Source organism: Callionymus lyra, chromosome 3, assembly GCF_982586985.1.
Source record: "Callionymus lyra chromosome 3, fCalLyr1.hap1.1, whole genome shotgun sequence".
Classification (NCBI taxonomy): Eukaryota; Metazoa; Chordata; class Actinopteri; order Syngnathiformes; family Callionymidae; genus Callionymus; species Callionymus lyra.
The window spans coordinates 35,283,440-35,307,324 of record NC_141820.1 but is presented as its reverse complement, the minus strand read 5'-3'; the positions used below and the strand labels follow the sequence as shown (position 1 = coordinate 35,307,324).

The following is a 23,885-nucleotide window of genomic DNA, read 5'->3' as shown; positions in this document are numbered from 1 at the left end:
TTTTGTAACCCCTGGTTATGAGAAAACAGCGTTTGGAAGTGGAGAACTTTAACACCATGATATTCTTCGGTCAGGATATTGAATTGTATTAGATTTGATTAGGTTATCTGGTATTTGGTATGTTGACATCAGTTATGAAATTGTTTTTCAGCCAAATATACATATTTAAAGCTCTTGCAGGCCACATAATAGATTCCCTTGGCCTCGTGTTCCATTACTATAATCCATGACCACAGTTGATTTAATGTTTCATTAACCCTTTCTGTAAATGTGCACATGTCCAACATATTCTAAACTTTTCAATTGTCAACTTGGCAATAGTTTAACATGTTATCCACACATATGTGATCATGATCAGAATGAAAATAAAACATATAATGCCTTAAATGACAGTTTTTGTTAGTACAATGTCATAACAATTGTAGTGCGAAGTAGTTATTATCAAGAAAACATTATAAAATGTCTAGATCTCAGTTCTAACATTAAATTCGCTATTTTTCTTACATGTACCTTCAGTTATGCCACACAAATGCACACGAAGAAAATAAGTTGCTATAATAATTTTTACATGACTAAAGGTTTCAGCTACAAAGTATTTTTTCCAACTGATTTTTTTTATGTCTGGCTTTTGTTTAGTCTAATTTTTTAATGAGAAAAGTTGTTTTATTTTCCGCATCATTTTTAATAACCAAATCCAAATGTAAAAAAAAAAAAATGTTCACTATGTTTTTAAGTAAGAAGGAGCAATATAAAAATATATTTATATGATTTTGTTTCATGATGTATTTAAGAGATGTATCTGTAACTTGTATTATTGTGTACTATGCGTTGTCTTGTTTGTATTGTGAAGAGAGAACAAACTGTTATGTATTTTTAAACAAGAATGCTTTAAACAACTCTTAAAAAAGGCCTGAAGGTCTGACCTGTAGTTCCAGGCTCTGTAATGACATGTTGGTGAGTGGAGTGTGACAGCAGGAGTCAGAGAAGAAGAAGAAGAAGAAAAGGAAGAAGAAGAAGAAGAAGAAGAAGAAGTAGGAGACGGAAGAAAAAAAAAACCGTGTCCAGCCCCTCAGAAGAATTCCTGCGCGATGAAAAGTGAGTCACACAGCAGAGTGAGGCAGAAGGGAGACTTCTTCCTGCCGCTGGTGCTCCACGAAGACGAGAGGAAAGTTCTCGAGGAACATAGTTGAGTTGAAGGTTCTCCGCCACGTTCATGAGCAAGAGACGCGACCCGCCCGTCAATGGAGATACTTCGCTTTTTAGCTTTCTGGTTTGGAACGACGCTCTTCGCTAGCGAGCTGCTGCAGGAGGCGGGTGAGTCCACTTCCTGACAAACTACTCTTTATTACCCTCTCTTTACGTTAACTTTTGAGAACTCGCTAAAAGTTTGTAGCGGAAATGACTATCACCTGTTGTGTCAGCTCACGCGCGCGCCCCTCCATGTTGCCCCCCCTCACTGAGGAAGACGCGTCGTCGCTCCATGACTTGTGGCTCATAATCCTGGTTCCTCTCCCTGCTATTATCTCTGGCCCGGGGTGACAATTACCGGCGTGCGTCCCGTCCACGAGGTCCTGGGTTAATGATATTATTTCTATACTTCCAGCATGAACTGAACACCATCACTCCTGTCAGATCCACTCATCGTTCCTTTAACTCGGTCACTGTGCTGGGGCCAGTCTGTGGCCCTTGATGTGAGCTCCTAGCAGGTCCCATCGTCAAGTATGCCTCACATAAAACCGTTGACGTAGACAAAATAGTGAAGAGTGATATGGCAATATATATCATAGGGATGATAGAAAAATGTCACTTCTATCCAGTGGCGGCTGGTGAAAAATATATTCTAGATATTTCCAGTACTTATCCCTGACTGAAAGAATCGGTCGAAAATAGTCTCATATTAAACTTAGAAAATATTAATTACATGTACAAAGCAATTATTTGACAGCTAATGATGAAAACAAAGTTTGTTTATTCTCTTTGTTTAGATACAAATGAAAACACCTTGTAATTATACTATCACATACATCATGAAGAATAAATGTAATTATTTAAAAACTAAAGGAAAGCTATTTACAACCTGTCCTCTTATCACAAACAGACACAAAAACACTCCCAATAGTTTTTAAAAAACTAGTAAAAATTAAAATGTCGAAAGCGGGGATAGAACCGGTGAAACTTCATGTCCTGGAAGTAAAAAAAATATAATTATTATTTACCATATTAGCTAACCAAGCTATCGACAAAGCATGGAAGTTTACCATTATGTATTTCAACTGCCATGGTTGGTTTTACCAGCGCCCTGAAATGATATCCAGAGACAACGCTTCTCGGTTACGTTTGCACGAGCTACAAAACGTGACGTCACTGATGGGCTCTTCAAAAAGTGACCCCATGAAGGACCGGATATGATGTTGATGTTGTCCATGTTGATGATTATTTTCAAGTTAAAAAAGGAAACATTATAATAAACATTTTAAATTCAATTGAATATAAAAAGATGGGAGGAACGTTTTATAGTGTACGCTAGCAGTTTCGGTACCGACGCGCAGAAAATACTGCTTGTTTCAACCCCTTCAGTACCAGATAGACCGGTCGACTCTTGGTGGAAGTGACAGGTCCAGTATACACATTGATACGTCAGTGCAGAAAAAGAACCTCTGACTTCTTAAAAAAAATAGCTTCTGGATTTTTTCAGGTAAAACCCATGTCAGTCGTATTTGAAAAATATTTAGGAGTCAAATAGGATGAATGGAGAGTAATTTTTGACCCTACTTTAAAGTACAGTTGTTTTTTTTACCATAATCTCAAATAGGTATCAAAGTATAAAGGAACAGTTTTTTTGTACCAACTACAGACATTTTGAAATTGAAACTTGGTTCCAAAAACAAGTGAAATGTTCCAGGTTCATATTGTTTATTAACGGGGTGATAATATCCATAGTAACTGCAATACAAGTTGAGAGGGAGCTGTGTACAGTAAATATAAATCCAACGTCTTACAATAAGGGTGTTTATATCATCAGAGCTGATACGTTTTTTATGTCGTCATCGTGATCTGTTGATCAATATGACGATGCTTCTGCCATTTCTTTTTTTACAGCTTCTGTTTATACACAACAGGTGATAATACTCACCTTCACTCACCTTCACACTTTAAATTGTACATGAAAGTGGAGGAATTGCAAAGAAAAAGAAAAGTAAATAACAATAGAAATCCCGGATAATCATGGTTTTCATTTGGTTACCTGACTTTAGTTTAGTGTTATATTTACTTTATACTTACTATATTTTACTTTATGTGTTTTCAACGTCTTTTTTAATCAATGATATCTATTGTTAATCAATGTATAGTTGTATGGTAAGTAACCAGCAGACGATAAATATTTCAGTTATTATAAAGTTTTTTCCATCACATTGTTGACAGGAGAGCAGTTTCTAATATATTTAATTTCATTCCAATACATTTATTCTTCATACTGACACATAAATGCTGATTTGATGTAAATATGTTCTAAATCGTCAATAATAGCATCAAACGTTTGTGTAGTATTTTTGCACTTCTCTACTGCAGCTCACCAGCAGGCTGTGAAGTATTTCTGCTGGTTGAAGCCGCAGGTTAACTCCACCCTGCAGACTGACTGACGTGACAGAGGGGCTTTTGTGTAAAAGTTGAGCAGACACACATTCACACACACACACACACATATGCTCGCCTCCTCCAGTGAGTGTGAAGTGGAGCGGGGTCCAACTGATTCTGATCGTCTTCACAGCTGAGGGCGTAAAACGTCTGCTTCCCTTACACTTGCCAGACATTTGATTCATTGGTCATGAGGCTGAATAAAGTCTTGAGATAACCACTGTCTGCCCCAAACTGTCCTGCAAGATCTGCTCAGTACAACCTTGTGTTTTGATTCTGAGTATACTATTTCAATTGAAGCTGATGTTTCTTTCATCGAGAGGATGTTGCTTAACCTAAATGTACTCACCCTTCTTTCTGATCAGTTCCTGCCCCCCCAGTGACAACAACAGTACTTTCATCTGTGCTACTTTCCACTTCAGTCTTCTTCTTTTTTTTTGTGAAGCAGAAAATTAGAACTATGCCTCATTATAAATGGAAAAAGAGCTGAGCCAGAGGGCAAAACAGTAATTATTCCGAGGTATTTTCATGAACCCCTAATCTTTTGAGGGTATATGTCAGGGGAGAACTCATTTAACAAACTTTCTGTCAGAAAGTTTGAGTCTGACTGATATTTTCATCCCTGGAGGCTTTAAGATCTCTGTCACCTGTCGTCTCTCCCCTTAAATTCCCCAAAAAGTTTTATTCTCCTAGTCTTAAGTCTCTGTAAAATTGACTTTGAACATCTCTCTTTCCTTATCTCCACTTAAACACTGACATCTCTATCAACATGAATAATTAAACTACTTTGATTGTATGATTTTGAGATAAGCGTTGAGTGGGCCACATCACTAAAGACTTAAGTAAACCAGTTGTTTTTTCAGATCGGGTATCCTATTGGGTGAAATGCATGTCACTTTCTTTGAAGCCAGCAGTCAAAAAGAACTATAGACGCGAGCATGGGCAAAGAAAATACATACATTCCAACTTTCATTAAAGAAAGCTGGCACAACACCTCCATCATAGCGTCTTCACAAATTAAAGAGCAGAATTCCAGTTTGATGTTGGTCTGTCTGCCAGAGGTCTCCTGTGATGAGTATCAAAGCCACAAGCAGTCATCACAAAATCCTGCCTGACTCGCTGATGCACCGGCGCTCACGCCTGAACAAGTCCAAACATGCGGGATGCCACTTTGGTGACTCCACACAGAGACAGAAATCTACCATCTGCCTTCGCAGGGCATGTCTCCTATGTGCCTTAAAAACAACCAATTTACTGTCCTAGTTCCGATCACTTATGACCATCTTTTGCTTTTTGTTTTCATTCCCAGAGGCGACAGTCATAAAGATTCGGAGGCTATGTAGGTTCTGTGACGTTCAACCGACAACCTGCACGGGTCAGGGGACCTGCAAGGTGGAGTGTGACAGAACAGCAATCTGTGCACATGACGACGAAGTGTGTGTCACTATCTGGTAAGTGTGTGCTGGTTTGACCAAAGAAGCTCCATGTGGTTGGCAATGTTTCGTGTGAAAGGTGTGAGAACGAAACATAGTTATGTGCTGGTGTGTCTCCAAAACAAGTTGAAGAACCTGAAATGTTACATTAAAAGATAATTTCTGTCCTTCAAACATGACAAAGATGTCTCGGTAAATTCAGCAGCCTAATGACAATAGTTACATATTTAGTAACATATTTATACGTCCATGGTGATCAGTGTTGGACTTTAAAAGTGTAATACACTATTTATTACTGGTTACTATAGTGTTGAAGTCATTAGTTACATTTCAGAATTCAAGTGATTGAAAGGTGAAGCTTTTACATTTATTTTGCATTTGTGTCCAACACACAAAAACACAGGCTTTTATATATACTGTATGTTTTCGATTAGTTGGAGATTAGGTTAAAACAACACAAGTAAAATACAGTAGAGTTCACACAGAAGAGCAGCCTCCTTCACGTGCTGGCTTGAATTGCTAATCACGTTGACATCACGTCAAGACAGGAAATCCCTTTCCTCTCACTTCCTTTTTTAACGTCAGCACATATTCAATGATGCCTTTTTTTTATAATCCCTGACATTTACAATGTAACTCATGAAAGGAAGCATTACTTTAGTTGAGATTACTGGCCCTAAACTTGTGATTAAAAACACATTATCTACACTGAATTGCCTTTTAAGTCATTAGACATGAGAATATGTATTAAGCTACACATATGAACCAGTTTGCCATGATAATTAATTTAAAAGTCTGAGGCCTATGTTCTTAGTTCTCAACTTTCTTAGGTGTCGAAAAGTAATCTGCTGAGTCAGTCTGATTAAGCTGTAATGACAGAAGAAGGGATGTAACTTATCCAGTGAGCTTCTGTCAGTCAGGAGGACAATTGTTTGAGTGAAACTAACGTCATATTTCTTTGAATGTTTTCTGTGCCATGAAACAAAAAGCCAGAAATTTGTTTTTATTTATCAACTATTATATTATATATATACAGTATAATTAAATAGTTAATCTTTATATATCGTTACATCAAGCTTTCTAATCAAATGTTTTGTCTTTTTCCCTGACAAGGAGGAGGAAAGAAGACAATGTCACCTTTGAGACCATCTGTCACAACCCGGCTCAGAGCCTGTACGACCTGGTTCTGGACGACTACAACAACAGCGAGTGTGAGATGAAGGAGAGAAAGGAGATGGGCTCTGAGTTCTTCATCTGCTCTTGTATCGGGGAAGAGTGCAACGATCAGATCTTCTTCAACCCTCGTAAGTCGATCAAGTCCTAATTTATTTCATCTACAAACCCTACAGATGGTGTTTCTAGCAAGGACAACTAAAGGTGGTTTGTGTAGATAAGAATAGATGTTTGGAAAGAAAGTTTAAACTGTGAAACTGCAAGAATCATATCGAAGTCACTTTGATAAAATGCTGAGTTTAAACCTCAGATTACACTTTTTTTTATTATGTTATGTGTTTTACTAAAATGTGAAAAAACAACTTAGGAGTCATATTTTAGTGAAATTATATTTTATAATTTTATTTTTTATTTTAAAAAGATTACAACTAATGTGGTTTGAAAATAAAGAGTTAAGAAGAATATACGCAATATATACGAAATATATGCCCGAATATTTAGTAATAATACATTTCGCATGGTTTTGGGGATAAAGAAGTGGAAGAAAACAGAATAAAATAAGTTCAAATGCAGATGATTGTTTTGTTTCGTCCACTAATATGAATACTATACATTTGTTCCTGAATAATGACAATCTATAATCATGAATGGCTCTTTCTTCAATTGTGTCTTTTTTAGTGTAACTTAGTGGAATGCTTTGTCTTATTAATGGGATTGGACCATTGTGTTGTGCAGGTTAACACAGCCGTATTGGACAACCTTATCATTCATTTTATGGAAGTAACCAATCTATCTAAGTAACGAGAAATGTGTACCCATCATTACTTTAAGAAATTAAGATCATCCAGTCCAAAAAATTGCTAAAACTTTGAATGATCTCAACAGGTGTGTCCAGACTTTTGGCCTGTACTGTATGCTCAGCATTAGGGGTGTTGTGTCCGACTGCCACAAGTCCACATATAAAGGAGGAAAGTTGTTGGTTCCGACATCTGTGTGACATAAGAGGCTAACGTCACTGTGGCGGTCACCCCGACGTGACTACCCTCGCTTCTATTAGCATGTCGTAAGAGGCAGCATGTTTGAACGTTAACATGTGTGAGCTGTTATGTTCTCTAGATCACTAACTGCTCCGCCAGACATTTGTCTTGTAGCTACAACACTAGGACTTGAATCGGATGTATCATGACAACGCCCAGTTAGATTAACAAAAGTTGGAAATTATCATAAACAACTAAATTGAAAGCATCTGTATCGATGGGTTTGCATCATGGAAATAAAATTGCTCAGTGTCTGAGCACGACACTGGATCCGCCTAAAACTGTTGTTGCATATCTTTGGCTCTTTTTTTCAATTTAAAAAAACATCCGTAAAACATAATTTGTGATCTTTTATATTCGATATTTTCAGTGGTTCATGTACTTTTGAAAGTGGCATATGTTGAACCCTGTTAGGATGGAGAGTTCATCCATCACATGTGAGGGGAAGATGGAGCTTGAGATTGACACTTGGCTCAGTCATGAGTATCTGTATCATCTGTTGTGATGAAGTAATTTGTTGAGCTATAAGACAAAACTCTCCATTTACCTATGTTACTACTCTCATCTATGGTCACTACCTTTGTGGCAAAGAACAACATGCTGGATACAACCGTCCCAAATGACTGTCTGGACTCTCTCTTAGACAGAGGGTGGAGAAGATTGCTGACCTGTGATAAGTGGTGGAAGATGTATTCTTACCATGAATTAAATAGTAACAACTAGCTTGACAGTCTTATTCATTCATTCATTTTTCTTAGCTCCAAAATTATTTTCACTATTTAGATAGATAGATACTTTATTGATCCCCGAAGGACAAATTGCATTATTCATATTGACTTAAGAATATTTAATATATTTATTTATTTGTTTGTTATGAATTGGTTATTTCTTTGAGAATCGGTTTGAAAATATCAATGTCAGATAAAAGTTCTTCTTAATGAAGGATATGGATTAAATCAAGTTGTTATTTTCAAAAGCATCATTTGTTGAATCTCAAGAATGCTGATACATGCTGTAAGTATTCAGGGATGTTCCAAGTGACCCTTATTTTAATCACTAAATGAGTTTTATTTGAAACTATCAGAAGCTAAAATGAGTTTCCTAGTGCAGATAGGTGGCTGAAGCACTCTCTTGAGTTGCTTAAATGTTTTTTCAATGATCATGGCACTTGTTCTTTTAAGTTGTTCCCCAAAAGAAATTTGTTGATTTCAACTCTTCAACAGACATGCCAAGCTCAAATTCCTGTTGAGCTAAAGCTATACTCTGATCTCCACTTCCTCTGCACCCAAGAGGAATGTTTATGATCGTTAAAAGCAAACAAAGTTAGCGTCTGCAGACCCGTCCAAAGCCACTTGACCACTTATTGTATCTTTTTATGTCAGATTCTTATAATTTAGGAGGTGGTGTGTCTGGAGCTACGGCTGTGGTTTTTACTTCATGATTACACTTCTGCTAAGTTCATGGTTTGAATTCCCAAGCTGTCATAAAACAGTACTTGTAAAAGCTACGGTACATAGAGCTGGCCAAACTACAATACTGTATGTGATGAATGCAATCATAGTTGTACTTTTTTACTTGAAATGAATTACGAGGATTCAGTTCTTTCTTAAGTTAATCAGGTTAAAAACACATTACTCAACAGCACATTTAGTGAAGAGGATCGAGGGAGAACATCTAGAGTACTTCTCAGTCTGGCTCTGTTTTTCACCGCCCTCTTTTTTTTTCTTCTCTTCCTAAACAGGAAACCACATGTCTGAAATCCTCAACATGGCCTCAGCCAGTTTGTTTTGATTTAGGTAGACTGAGAAGCTCTTTCCTCCCCAACAGTCCTGTCACTGTCCCTCCTGTACTCTCCCCCCTGGATCCTCACTTCTTCTCTTATCAACCATATACATTTAAAGAATTCTGATAAGCTTGCAAGTAGGGTTTTTTGCGATTTTATTTAATGTTAATTTAATTTTCGAGCCGTCAAAATGACTCGTAAGCGGAGAGAGACGCTTTAACAAGTTGATCAGTGACAGCAGCTGAAGAGCAGCAGTAAGAAACAAACTACAATGTTTTCAACAGCTTTATATCCTGACAATGGTTCGTACATACGAATCGAGATGTGTGTCTGCCGACATGTCTGTGTGTGTGCGCTGCTCTCACCTCTGCCTGTGTGCGCGTGTGTGCGCACCACCGGTGTGTTTGTGTGTGCTTATCAAAGTTACCTTATGCAATCACACAATTCAAATTGTGTCAATGATGATATATTATTGTGTATGACAGGAAATGCACTTAAACACATGAGAAACTGTGCAAAAATATGCAGTGAGAAAAAGAAGAATGACTGTCTAGTGTTTTCACTTTTCTTTACTCTGCACTGAAGTTTGTATGATATATTATTGACTTTTAAATATAAATGTTTACATCACACTTTTAGCATGTTTTTACAGTAGTTTTTAGTATTTGCAGTGAATATGTTGTTTGTTTGCAAGTGTAATCAGAGTAACTAAATAAACCTTTATCATAAAAAGTGCTTAATAACTTTATCTTGAGAATACAAGAGAAATACATCTTAATATAAAGTTAATAATTAGTATTATATTTAAAAAAAAATGCATAAAAAAGAGGAAATTGAAAAAATAATCGTAATCGCAATATTTCGTAAATTAATGCCTTTTTTTTATTATTATTATTGTCCCTACTTGCAAGTGCAAATAAACTTAATTAAATATATTAAAATAAAGCCAGATCTTATAGAAATAAGTCCAAGATATGTTTTGGTAGTTTTAAGTTTTAAATTTATATTTGATTTGTTGTCAACATATAATTTTTTCTAAATCTGAGAGCATTATCCCCCATAGGAAAAAAGCAGTAGTTTAAATATATTGACTTGTTCACAAGTGAGGGAAAGATGGAGCATTAGATCAAATGGGTAATCAGTCATGAGAGCTGAGCCGCAAGACAAAGTTCTCAATTTACCATCTATGTAACTACTTGTATCTATGATACCCAACTTTGTGACTCAAAAAACAAGTTATTTGATACAAGCAGCCCAAATTACTTACCTCAGTTTGGCCTACCTCTTAAAGATAAGGTGAAGAGCTCAGTCCTTCAGGAGAGACTCAAACCACTGCTCCTACACACAAGAGAAGACATTAGTGTGACATTTCTAGGATGTCTCCTGGAGGTGATCCAGGCATGTATGAATTGGAGGGGACCTCAGGGCAGACCAAGGGCACAATGGTTTTCCCAGGAGAGGCATTGAAGAAGAAAATAAGCTTTTCCTTTAAGAAATATGTTCCTGGAAAAGAAAAAATATCCTATTTACCATTAATGAGCTAATGGGGCTCTTCTATTTTTTTTACTTTGTCATGTAAAAGAACATCATAATAAACAACCCATTTTCTTCTTGTTTTCCCAGAAATGGACTCCCAAGTTACAGTCATCCTTGTGAGTCTGGTTCCACTGTTGGTGATGGCCATTGCTGTCATCACCTGTTTCTACTGTTACCGGGTGAATCGTCGACACAGTGCCAGCTCCAAGCGTAAGAAAGGGGCCCCGATGGACTTCAGCGACGGCCGCGCCATCATGGGGGATGAAGAAGGATCGGACAGCAGCTCCACACATGCCAACAACCTCAACCACAACACAGAGTTGCTGCCCATCGAGCTAGACGTCCAGGTGGGGAAGGGCCGCTTTGCCGAGGTTTATAAAGCCAAGTTGAAGCAGGGGTCGTCAGTCAGCGAGGAGCAAGGCTTTGAGACCGTGGCTGTCAAGATCTTTTCCTGTGAGGAGTACGCATCCTGGAAGAACGAGAAGGACATTTTCTCAGATGCGGACTTGAGACACGAAAACGTCCTTCACTTCCTGACAGCAGAGGAGAGGAAGGTTCAGAGGCAGTATTGGCTCATTACTGCGTTCCACTCCAGGGGGAACCTGCAGGAATATTTGACTCACCACATCGTCACATGGCATGATCTGTGGCTGCTGGGGGGGTCGCTAGCTCAGGGACTGGCCCACCTACACAGCGACCATACATCAGGTGGACGCTACAAGGTTCCCATTGCACACAGGGACATTAAGAGCTCCAACATTCTCGTGAGGAGTGACCTCACCTGCTGCTTGTGTGACTTTGGTCTTGCATTGCGCCTGGACAACACATTATCAGTGGACGAGCTGGCCAATAGTGGGCAGGTAAACAATCTCAAAAGTTGTTTAGAGATGTCCCATTAGAGGAAGAATCTACGAGTAATTCTGTTTCTGCTCTCAGGTGGGAACTGCAAGGTACATGGCTCCGGAAGTGTTGGAGTCAAGAATCAACCTGGAAAACATCGAGTCCTTCAAACAGGCTGATGTTTACTCCATGGCCTTGGTATTGTGGGAGATCATTTCCAGATGCAGCGCAATCGGAGGTAAGATTTGGTTGTTTAAGGACAAATGTGTCAAGGGCACGGGGTGAAATCTGGCCCTCATGTCATTTTATGTGGTCCACTGGATGGTTTTCTCAAAATCAAAGTACATTCATGTTCACGTTGATATGGAGCCCATTAAGTAGTCAGCGTTTAAGATAAGGAACAGAGATTATGTATAACAACAAATGTACTGACTTCCAATAAGGGTAAAACTCATGTTGAAGAAATTTGATAAAGAGAAAATTAAGCAATGAAAATATTACAATCAGACTCCTACTTCTTGTTACAGGCCCCTGACTTGGACTATACTAATTTGAGTTATTACTATTTTCACCTGACTTACCACCAGCATTATAAACCAGTATACCTTGGATATTTATATAATTTAGAAGATTAATGTAAGTAAGTAGGTAATTTATACGATGGTTGACTGAGTCATACTTTAAACTTTATTTATTCATTGATTGCCATGTAATACTGACCATAGAATAGCTTGATTAATGTTGTTGAGGACAATCGATTGTGTATAAAGGTCATTGTAGGGCTGTTGTAAAGCACAATCTTTGAAATAGTCCCACCATCTTGGAGATGTGTGAGATCCCCCTTGACTTCACAAATGCACCATTACTGCTGTTGCCTTTGGGCCACAATAACAAGGCCAGGATGTGTGCAAATAATAGCCGTGGGTGATAATCTCTGGACAAACCATGGAGCTGTTTCTCATGTCGACAGCAGTCATTTGTTTTCACTTCCTTTAAACTGTCTCTGTTGGATACTTCTCCGGCCGCTTCTCTCTCCATTGTGTCAAAGCGGTGATTGAAAGCAAGTACAGGCTTTTTCTGGCATTTCTCTTTCTTCCTGTTTCACCCGACGATGCCCCTCTGGTGGAACTTTTGAGTGGGGCAAAGTGCTACCACAGAGCCTGCTGCGGAACAAACCTGGCCAAGTGACCCACAATCCCACTTGATTTTCCTTCACAACATTAGAGCAGTAAGCTGTTTAAATAAAAAGAACCTTCAGCCTGCTGTTGTAGTGAGTGTTAGGTTGCTCAGGTTGTTTTGTACCCTGAGAGTAAGACGGGAGGCTTTCAAAGTGATGAACTAGTACTTGATTCTTAAAAGATTTCAGTCTCTTCCTCTTCTCAATCATGTCTTTTTATTATGTATGACATCTGATTTCTAATGACTTGTCCTTTATAGCTTTCATTTAATTTTGACAACCTTCACTCTACTCAGGTTTTCTCACTTCAACCCTCAGGCAAATAAGAAAGTCAATTACCAACAGTAGTTTTGCAGACATCCACTGAGCTTTTCACATAACAGAGGAGACAGACAGCCAGAAGAGAGAGAGATTGTGGCTTTGATGGAGGCTGCAGATCAATCTCGCCCCCTAGAACACAGACACCATATTTTAAAGGATAAGATATTGTCACTTTTGGATGTGAGTCAGCCTACCTTTAGAGGCTTGTGAAATATGATTAACTCTTGAGCGTGCTTTAACATCCACTTATATTAATTTGGCACGTACAAGAAGCACAAGGATCCTTGCATATTTTGCACTGAGTAAAAAATGTGAGTCCTTCAGATACATTAAAGGCACTGGAATCAATTCTCATGACTTGGCATGGCCATCCCACTTCTGACGACACTTGTCATGAAGAGGGGGGTGTATAGCTAAGGAGATATTTTGGGTTCCTGCTATTACGTATAACTTCATGATGGTTGCTCAACGTGTTCACAAAAGGCTGTGCAGTATTTCAGACTTTGTTTCTATGCAAGTTGAGAATAAAGCACAGGAGGTTTAAGGGCAGCTAATGTGAAAACTCTCCTGACTCACTCACATGTTTCAAATGTTCCTCTCAAAGATGCAGTAAGTCCCTCATCATGACCATGTTTTGAACTCGTTACTTTATAAAGTTCTCCCCCGTCTGAAATCTCAGCAAACGAGAGGTTATGAAAGTGGAGTCCATTTTGATGTAATAATGGTCTTCACTCCTCCTACAGCCAGATGTAATCACTAGTGATGAAGCGTCAACTCTGCACTAAACAAAATGACACTGCTTCATGAAGCTTTATCAGCCCATCACTAGTAATCATGCCCCATTTTGTTCATACAATGAGTCCATTGGAGGTGGAGACTTCTAGGATCGATGATTGGGTGTGGTTATGTTAAACAAGATTTCATCTCCAGAAAAACAAAAGTGTTTTCAGTGGGCAGGGCTTAAGCACATTTTCTAATGTAAATATTTAAATCGAAATCAACACATTAATTGATCTTAACTTCCTGAAGCATGGTCATATTTTACACAGGGTCCATTCAGAATATTATTTATTTATTAAGATTTTATATACATTTTTATTTATTAATGGTTGATACAAATCAAAAACTATGTAAAGATTGTGCTTTACATTTTGAATATATTGCTGAGAAACTAGTGGCAAAACATATAAATATTCTTATTTACAATATTTTTATTTTATGAAATCAAGTTATTATCTGGAGAAACATTCGTAAATGTAATTAAAAGGTTATTAAAATAATCTGTTACATGTGAAGCACTGAGTGAACTGTCACAAAGAATGAATTTGGGATATCAGACTGAATCCATTCACTTACGACAGAAGGGATCAACACTGTGATTGTTATAATAACAACTACAGGAAAAGAAAGACGACAGAAAATGAGAGGGTAAAAGTGGAAAAAATGTGTAAATGTTGGTGGTTACCTACACAATTGCAGCACAGCATAAAGGCAGGGTATTTAAATAGTCATTTCTGTTTTTAAAAAAAAAGGTCAGTAGGAGGATTATTGCTCCTTACACGAGGAAATCCAATGAAAAAAAAACAACAAAAATATGTTTTAAGTTATTTATAGTTTCTTCCTGTAAATCTGTTAGTCATTTGTGATCCTCTGAAACCCGCCTGGGTGCCTCGGGCTCTCACAGTGACACATCTCAGAGGCATGACTGTGAGGATTTAAGCGAGGCCCCTCTTCCCCCTCCACCTGTGTGTGTGTGTGTGTGTGACTGTCTCATCAGGAAGCTTCATAACGACTCTCTGTCTGTTCCTGAGGCTGCAGTCTGATCTGAGATCTGCCAGGCGGGAAGAACCAGCTGCCTGACAGCAACAGTCAGATATGAATTAGTTTGTCTTCTGTGAAGGAAAGCTGGAAAAATGATTATCAAAGCGGGAATCTGGATCCTGGGCTTTGCTCCTCCTCCTCCCCATTTGCCTGTATAATTTCACTTGTCCCGATTTAGCGCTGGGAAAGACCACGAGGACGTTCCAGGCAGGGGTGGGGCTCTGTAGGGGATAATAGAGGAGTAAAGCGTGCAGTGGTAGACAGAGAAATGCATTCGGTCCCAGGAGGAAGAAGTAGGGCGAGACGAACGGAGGCGTGGCGGTCTGAACAGCTGCTTTCCAGATGTGGAATCATCCAGCCTCACTGATCACTTGGTGTGCTTTTAAAACATATGGTCTTCATAGTCGTGTATAGATCCAAGGGTTTTTTACATCAGGAACAGGCAACCTACGGCCCCTGGGCCTTGTACGGCCCGTTATGTTTTCTACTCTGGCCTACCAGGTTATATAATACATGTTATTATTATCAAATCACATTTATTTAGACTTCCCTGCAATTCCCACTTTCACCAGCAGAGGAAGCACTCCAGACACAAAGGGTTTGTTATTCTGCATTGTTGACTACAATGAAAAACCTCCTTTTGCGTTAAAGCCCAAATTGGTGTTTTTAAACACGTCTGGATTACACAAGTAAACATGCTTGTGTGGGAAAAGAGAGGTAGAAGAATTAAAAGAGATTGTCTGTAGACGAGAAATATTACTCTCTTGAGCTCAATAACAAGATAAGCAATGACTGGTTTGTACTGCAGCAGTGACAAATAAGGATCTTGATGATTTAAACAGTTTGAGAAAGACACTGTAATACCAATGAAAAAAGGTACTTAATGGGGAATTATATGTCATCCATTCTTGAGTGTCTAGAAAGGCTATTTAATATGGAATATATTTTTATTAGTAGTGTTTTTTTATTATTATTCAATATCTGATCATCTTCTCTTGACAAAGTATCTATGCTTAGCCACAGTACAGTTAAGCAAAAGCTGCTAGTTTTGATCTATGATGTTTGTCGCCATGGTTACAGACGCTCAACCTGCTTCGGGAAACCGAAAAGCCTGAGTTATCTCTAACTTTGCCAAAAACTGACTTAACAAGTTCAACAACTTTGTGGACCACCAGTTTAAGTCTTTTCCACCACTGGTTAAGACTCAACATCCTATATTTTTGATCGCTGCTGTTTTTGCTTCATGTCTGCACACAATCTGTTAATTTACAATTTAGCTGAGGTTGGGGCAGCAGCCTGGGCAAGGGAGATCAATACAAACCAAAAAGAAGATCTTTTACATATTTCTGACTGGTCACGGGGTTGTTTTCAGACTAACCACTAGACTGGTGTCTGGGGACAAATATGGGGGGCAAAATTAGTCTTTTACTGGGTGAGCGTGAGGTTAGGGTCGGATGGTTAATAGGCAGGTAAGCCCACATAAGTCGGAGCCACATGCTGAAAAGTAAGCTACGCTAATGTGTAGCCTACATGTGAGTCAGTACTAAAACATTTAACAACCTGTGAGGAACACAACGCAAATGTCACAGCTACCACACAGTAATGAACACCAGCTGGGCTGGTGACGGGTGGGATTAGCCGAGATGTTGATAGATTTCCGGGAGAAGAAATCTACGATTTTGTTTTCAAGCTACAGAGCTATTGAGGGTAAAACATCAACATTGTTGAGAAGATAAAAGTAGCTTTGATGCAGCCCCGCAACCAAAGAAAAACAACCAGTGATTCATACTCTCTACACATGCCGCTCCTCCCTCCAATGTCTCACAAACATGGTCGTTATTGGCAGAGCCGAGGAGTTTACTGAGGAATCTCTCTCCAACAAATCTAGGAGTGAACCAATTCATTTTACATTTTCTAGAGCAGATACTCAGATGATGTCTTTTGAGACTCGGACAGGTTTTTGTCTGATTTCCTCCTGGAGCGTAAATTTACACAAAAGCAACTTTTTCTTTTAAAATAATCCAAAGTATATAAAAATAACAAAATAATGTATGAAGGAATATATATATATGTGTTACTGTGATCATCACATTCTCTGCTCATGACTGTTTAATCTTGTATCATTCCTACATTCTTATGTGGAAATATATGTATTTTCTGAAGCTGCTTTTATTGTCATTCCATAATGCTTATATCGGTGCACGCTTCAAACCTTATGCAAGGATTTCTTCCTCTTAAAGTTGCACTGTAACTGACCCTCAACAGGAATCGGTGATAATGTTATTGTTGGAGTGCATTATGGGACTTTTGTTGTGAGTGGTAGTTCTGCTTTTTGCTGGGGAGAATGTATTCTTTTTTTATTATTATTATTTTTCAATAGTATACTTGGTTATAGTATACTTGGTGATCATCATATGAAAATTGAAAAAGCAGCCGTTCTCTGACTTTTTCTAAAACCACTTCCACTTCCTGACACCACCTTGTTTTTTTTACTTGTTAGCCAGCATACAGGAAGGATCATGTTAACTGCAATGTAAATATCTTCATGTTCTGTCTCAGGAATTATTTATGTGGGTGAATTATTATTTAAACAGTGGAGATGTGAGTCACAGGTTGTCTGGTCAACACACTTCCTCAGTTGTCCTCTTGGCAGCTGCTTTACTTTCCTATAACTAACATGAGGGAAAATGACTAGGTAACTGCTGCCAAAATTGCAATCACAGGAAGACAGCTGGAGTTTTGTGTAGCTGTTCACCTGCACAATATCCTAGTACAGCGCGTGATTCTTGCTAACTCTTACCGGACGATAACTTCCTACTGAAAAACTGCCCACACAGATTTCCCGTAGAGCTGAAGGTATAAGAATATCTGCTGTTGAGGATTTAGATATGGACAGGTTTTTGCTTGAGGTTGTTTTTTCTAAAAGTTTTCTCTCTGAGAGATAAAATGTTTTGTGTCTCAGACAGCTCAACTTCCTGACAGCAGGTTTCATAACCCCCAGGGAGACTGTTCTTGTTGACAAGGAGGGAAATGGAATCTTTTCTGTCTCAAACCTCATAACCAAATTGTTCTTGTTTGATGTATGTTTTTGTGTTTGAATTGCCCAAATGATTAACCAAAACTGTGCAGAAAACATTATTCTTCCTATACTACTTCGCTTAAGGGTGTTTTATTATAAAGTTTAACGTAATTGTCTATCTGAGAGAAAAGTCTGCTTTATATTAGGAGTGTGTATCGTCAACAATCTGGCATATGTATCACGAGGCAATGATACGATATTTTAACAGATATATCTGTACTGTAGGAACAAGAATATAGGTGTAGTATTGTCCGAGTACTTGAATGGTGTTGCAGAATTCACAGACCACATGACTCTTGACAAAGTCATAACTGTTTTCATTTGTTTTGAAACCAAAATCTTTAAAAACATCAGCTTTAAAAGCTGCCAGAGTCAACGGTATCCTCTTGTACTCAGTTATCGTCAGGATCGTGCAGAATGGATTGCTCCTTGATCTGCGGAGGATGTCATGACTGGAAGTAATATAAAGAAAGAAAAAATGGTTTCAGAAGCCCAGAACTGTCCAGTGCACAATCATCTGAAGCTGCCTTTACACACTTAATGTCACATATTTGAAGACCGTCCTTGTCCTTGTTTGCTTGCAGAGGTCAAAGAGTACGAGCCACCTTTTGGGAACTTGAGGGAACACCCATGTGTAGAGAGCATGAAAGACAGTGTGCTGCGAGACAGAGGAAGACCGGAGATCCCCAACAGCTGGATCAACCATTCAGTAAGTCAGCAGATTGTCTTGTTTTTGTACCACACTTGAGCTGCACATGTTGTGTACTCCTCGTGTACATTAAGAGCCACACGTGGTTATGACTGGGTTGTGATGAAACCAGAATTATTGATGATTTACTTCTACTGGCTAATCACAGCATGTGTGTAAAATCAAATCGAAGCAATAAAGATAAAAATATATTTAAATGAATATACTACTTCTGCTGGGTGATGTAGTTTTGTACATTTGTGATGTTGTTTATATAATTTTTTTAGTGCACTGTCATTCTAAATTACATGAGACGGTACAATTATTTTTTATTTGTTTAAGAAAAAAGTTTTTACATGCGACAAATTATTAATTAAATAGAAGATGATGATGGGTGAGGCCACATATCTGCCTTTCTAAATCTGTGGGCGTACCATTTATGACATTCATGTGAACGTTGGAAGTAGGAAGTCAATAACAAAACGATAGTGTGGTAACATGGAGTCATGGATATCTGTGTCCCACTGCTCCCCCTGCAGGGCATCCAGATGGCGTGCGCTTCGATCGAGGAGTGCTGGGATCACGACCCGGAGGCCCGGTTGACGGCCCAGTGTGTGGCCGAGCGCTTCGATGAGATGGAGTACCTGGAGAAGCTGTCGGAGCGTTCCAACTCCGAGGAGAAGATCCCTGAGGAGATCATCGTGGTGGACGAGAAGTAGATCCTCCACTTCCTGTTTGTCCAGAACCTGCGAAGTAGATTGAAGGACCTTCACCTCCAGACTCCAACTTTGTATCATAAGCTTTTTTTTTTACCAAAAACGATTGCACTTTATAAGTATCTATGCACAACAAAAGCTTTATATACAGTGTCCACGTTGACAAACACATCTTTGCAGGTAAACAAAGTAAAGGGAGAGTTTTTGTCAAGATGGCGTGTGAGGGAGATTGATGATGGATCCAATGATTGTCACAAGTTGCCCTTCTCTCCAGTGTGTCCTGGGTCTTCTCATGGTCTCCACCAGGTCCTGGCGAGAGACAAGAGACCGTTAGGCTCAATAGACTTGATGAGGAATAAATCCAACACTAGTGCTGCCTTCAATAGCCTCAACATTTATTGACTTTGAAATCATTCAGTTACAAACTTGAGTTTGACCTTTGGACTCAGACCAGTGAGCGTTCTCCAGCTTCAGCATAGGAAAACCAAAGAGGGAGGAGGATCAGGAAGTTGATGATATTCACAGGTTCTCCTTCAGGAGAACTCCTCTAATGTGCCTTTTCTGCTATCTGCAACCAGTTACACCTCTTGTTATACGTTAATTTTTTTCATAAAGCTGGCAAGAGTTGTGAAATAAAGGTTTTTTTATTGAGCATCAAAGTTTTCAAGCTTGTGTGTTTACTGCTTAATCTACCCACTAGTGCCTCTGTGATGTCACAGCAATATTTTCTTCTGTATTACTACAGGTGGCGCTATAGGTACGGACCACTGCTTAGTGTTGTTCTCACACTCAGCAGTTGCAATTGGATTTTAAGAAACATATTCATGAGTAATGAAATAAGAAATGAAGGTTTTGAAGTGACTTTAAAGTGCCTTAAATGCCGGTTTTCCAAACTTCTGCTTCCTGGTCTGACCACAAACTCATGATTGGTTGAAATATGGGAGATCGAACCGCAAAGCTTAGTTTTGACTTCTGTGGAGTGTAACTGTCGATTGAGAAGATGTTTTTTATTTTATTTATTTTTTTAAATTGCATCAGTGATGTTCAGAATCCTTGTGTGCTGTGTTATTGTTTCATATTATTCATTCCTATATTATTAGCATTATTGTTAATCTATTTTTCATTATTTCTTTTAAATGTGTCTTTTCAATGCTGAATAATAAAATCAATAACACAGCCAATCACAGTGAGCCTGTGTTCAAACCAGGAAGTAGGCCAGAAAATTGGAAACTAATTGTCTTGACTTTTCTTCTGTCCAGTGTTATACATTTTATATGTGTAGTTTCATTAATGCCCTAGCTCAGTAGGATATGCTGTTCTCTTAAAATGTTGCTGGGTTTCATCAATTAGTTGCTTAAAGCCAAAGATTATACAGCAAAGAGCTCCATCTAGTGGACTCTGAAAACGATGACGATGTTTCATGAAGCTTCATCAACCAATCACTATGTTAAAGTGTCCTTAAATCTTTCATTGCAAGTTTCATCTGCTCAGGCAAACACATTCTGTATCTTCAACGCCATCTGAAATATATTTATTAGCAAGTGCCAGTTCATGTGTGCGGGGTGGACGATGAAGATCCATGATTCAATCAGGAAGTTCTCACTGACTGTCAGTCACAGAAGCTGCTTTATTCTGTGCAGGAGTCGTGTTTATGTTTGTAATCTATACCGTGGTGGTTCTGGTTGTTGCTCCCACTGCACAGTGTCATCATTGTAATGTCATATTTACATGTTGGGTTGTTTCATTTGACCTGAAGTTGTGATGATGGTCAGAAGACTCAGCCACATAAATGAGGTTTCTGAGACCACCATGAATACACATTCAAATAATCCTTAACTGCTACAGTTCATTTTGGGACTCTAGTGTGTTTTAATATGATTTATTAACATAGTAAGGCAAAAAAAAGATCTAAATTAAATGATTCACAGTTGGAGCAAAAGTCATAAATATATGAGAGCTTTACTGCCGGTCATCAGCTTCGTGTTCCTTACCAGTCTTGTGTTGTAGGCTTTATACGACTTAAGTTTATATAAAAATGATTTATTTACGACGTGAAAGATTATTGTCAATATATTTGTTGTGTTGAATAAAGATTTTGCTGCTTTGAATTTTCTGAAAATAAACATGTGATGTTCCATGCTTACTTCAGCCTCGTTTTCTCAACACAAATACACAATTGTTGGTGCGAGCTTGTTTTATTTTCAGCTGGCTCACAAGACCGTCGGATTAAGTTAAAAACAAAGCCTTCTTGGCAGAGGTAATTACAGTCATTCAAACTGACTGTATTCTCTTATTTAATTATTAACATAATTGTGTGACACATTCTTAGATAATATAAATGAAGTATTTCTAGAAACAACTCACTTCAAATCAAAATACCTTTTAAAATAAATGGAATTAATATTTGATAGACAAGAGGTAAACATGAAAATATTCTCACACTAAATTAGGAGAAAAATATGTCTGAATAAAGACTTACCTCTTCAACAAGACACTAGAAAAGACATTTAAGTCTTAATCTCACACGTTGCTTCTGTATTTACATCAACTCAGCCGTGGGCGACTTGCTCTAAATGCGCCGGAGATAAATTGGACACTGCCTCAGAATGCGTACACAGAAGGACTTTCATTTTAAACGGATTAACGGCGAGTGTGTCTTCGGGAACAAAAGTAACATTAGTCTTGATTTTTCACAGCCCGCAGAAAAATAGCAGTCTGGAGCTTCATTACAGGATCCAATCAGAGTTCCTATTCTTTGTCTTCCCAGGCAAAATAGACAGGTATTCACGGCATTTGTCATTTTGTGGAACTGTCGAGGAGAAAACTGTGTCACGGGCAGGTGTTCAGACTAGAGCTCACTGTCACACATCTAACCACACAAGGGGCCAAACACACTATAAGTCAACAAAATGTAATGTTTACTGAACCTTCTATGTCTGGCGCTCTTAACAGGCGTCTCATTGTTGGTGTGTATTACACCTGCACTGTACCGTTAGTGACCCACTTTATTTATATTCAATAAAAGATTCAAATTAGCATTATTAATATTATTTTTGCTAGCATAAATGTTGCCAAACAAAATATGAATTAAAGAAAGGAAAAAGTGATTTATAAATATTAAGTTTCACAAGTCAAACTAGCCAAATAAGCAACATTAGCCATACTAGCTACACTAGCTACACCAGCTCCTGTATACTAGCCAGCATTGTATTGTGAGTTGCTGTACTATTGTTTCTTTCTTCATGTACTACACCTACACAGATTAGTAAGTGATAATATATTGACACAAAAATACTGTTCACTAGCTACACTAGCGGCACTTGCTACAATAATGTAACTGAGCATTAGCTAAATTTGCAACACTATTTACACAAGCTACATTAGCTGCTGTATACTAGGCATACTAGCAACTATAGCCTGACTCGCTACACTAGCTACAGTTTACTAGCTACACAGCAAACAAATCAAACCAAAATCGAACGTAACAGAGAATGATTTCTTAGCTTGTAAAAGCGATGCTAAGCTCACTTGGTAGCATGCACCACTTTAGAACTTCGAGGACGCCAATTCTTTTTTTGATAGTAATCTAAACAGTCTCTTTCCCCATTTTGTTTTAAAGATAAAGTATTTTCATAGGTCACTATATCAACATGAACGTCACCTTAATTGTTTCATCTCAAAGACTGTCCAGATTTGGCCCCTAGGTCTAGTGATTGAAACCATCAAGAGTTGTATGTCTTCTAAGTCAGGGGTCCCCAACATTTGTGGTACCGCGGACCGGTTTAATGTGGGCATTATATTCACAGACCGACCTTTAAATTAAAAAAAAAAAAACATTTTTGTCACTAGTTTACAGGTTCATTTTTTGAGTAAACTTGAGTTTAACAAGCGTCTTGACGTGTCAAGAGTGACAGGCTTATGTTAAATCTGAGAAAATAACATTATTATAAAAAGAAAGTAAAATGCAATAGAACAGAAATGTTTTTTTCTTTCTGTGTGGCCCGGTAACAAATGCACCCGTACTGGTCCCCGGACTTTAGATCTTAGTTACCAACAGCGAACATGTATTACCTCTTAGCACAGTACGACTTAGTTAAAATAAACAAACTCATCCTTGTTGCTGTATTCTTGCTCTGGCTTTAACAACAATAGTTGCCATAGAAACAACATTTGCCTTGCAAAGCAGCAGGTTTTATCTCTGTATTCCACTTGGAACATACAGTCGACCTTCACGCCCACTCGGGGACACCATCAACTCTCGCCCTGGATTATCTCATCAGCCTCATGTTTGACACTGAAGGAGACCCCAAGTTCTGGAGGTGCAGCTCCACGACTGACTGTCACTTTAGAACCAACAAATCTCATCACAGTTAGAGATAAAGAATTGTTTTGTACCTCATGAAGTTGATTATTACCGTAGATAATTATTTATATGAAACTTTAGAATAAAAAATATCTCAATGGTGGTTCTTTTGACCTCACAGCCTTGAAGTATCTCGCTGATTTAATAGAGGGAGACACCACAAAACGATGACACCACCAGAGTATAGTTGTTTTTTTAATGTTTTTTTCTGACTGGAAATGTTTGTAAGTACAGGTAAAAAATACCACACATTAAGATCAACTTATTTTTTATTGAACTCAA

General features: G+C 38.3%; 1 protein-coding gene across 1 annotated transcript; it reads left to right on the top strand.

Annotated features, from left to right (window-relative positions):
- Positions 1 to 1,071: 1,071 nt before the first annotated feature.
- tgfbr2b (transforming growth factor beta receptor 2b) lies at positions 1,072 to 21,383 on the top strand. Its single transcript, XM_087787706.1, has 7 exons — positions 1,072 to 1,314; positions 4,946 to 5,087; positions 6,183 to 6,373; positions 10,686 to 11,458; positions 11,535 to 11,676; positions 18,421 to 18,545; positions 19,064 to 21,383. The coding sequence occupies exons 1-7, from the start codon at positions 1,242 to 1,244 to the stop codon at positions 19,241 to 19,243; spliced, it is 1,626 nt and encodes a 541-aa protein (XP_087643832.1). The 5' UTR covers positions 1,072 to 1,241; the 3' UTR covers positions 19,244 to 21,383.
- Positions 21,384 to 23,885: the final 2,502 nt, after the last annotated feature.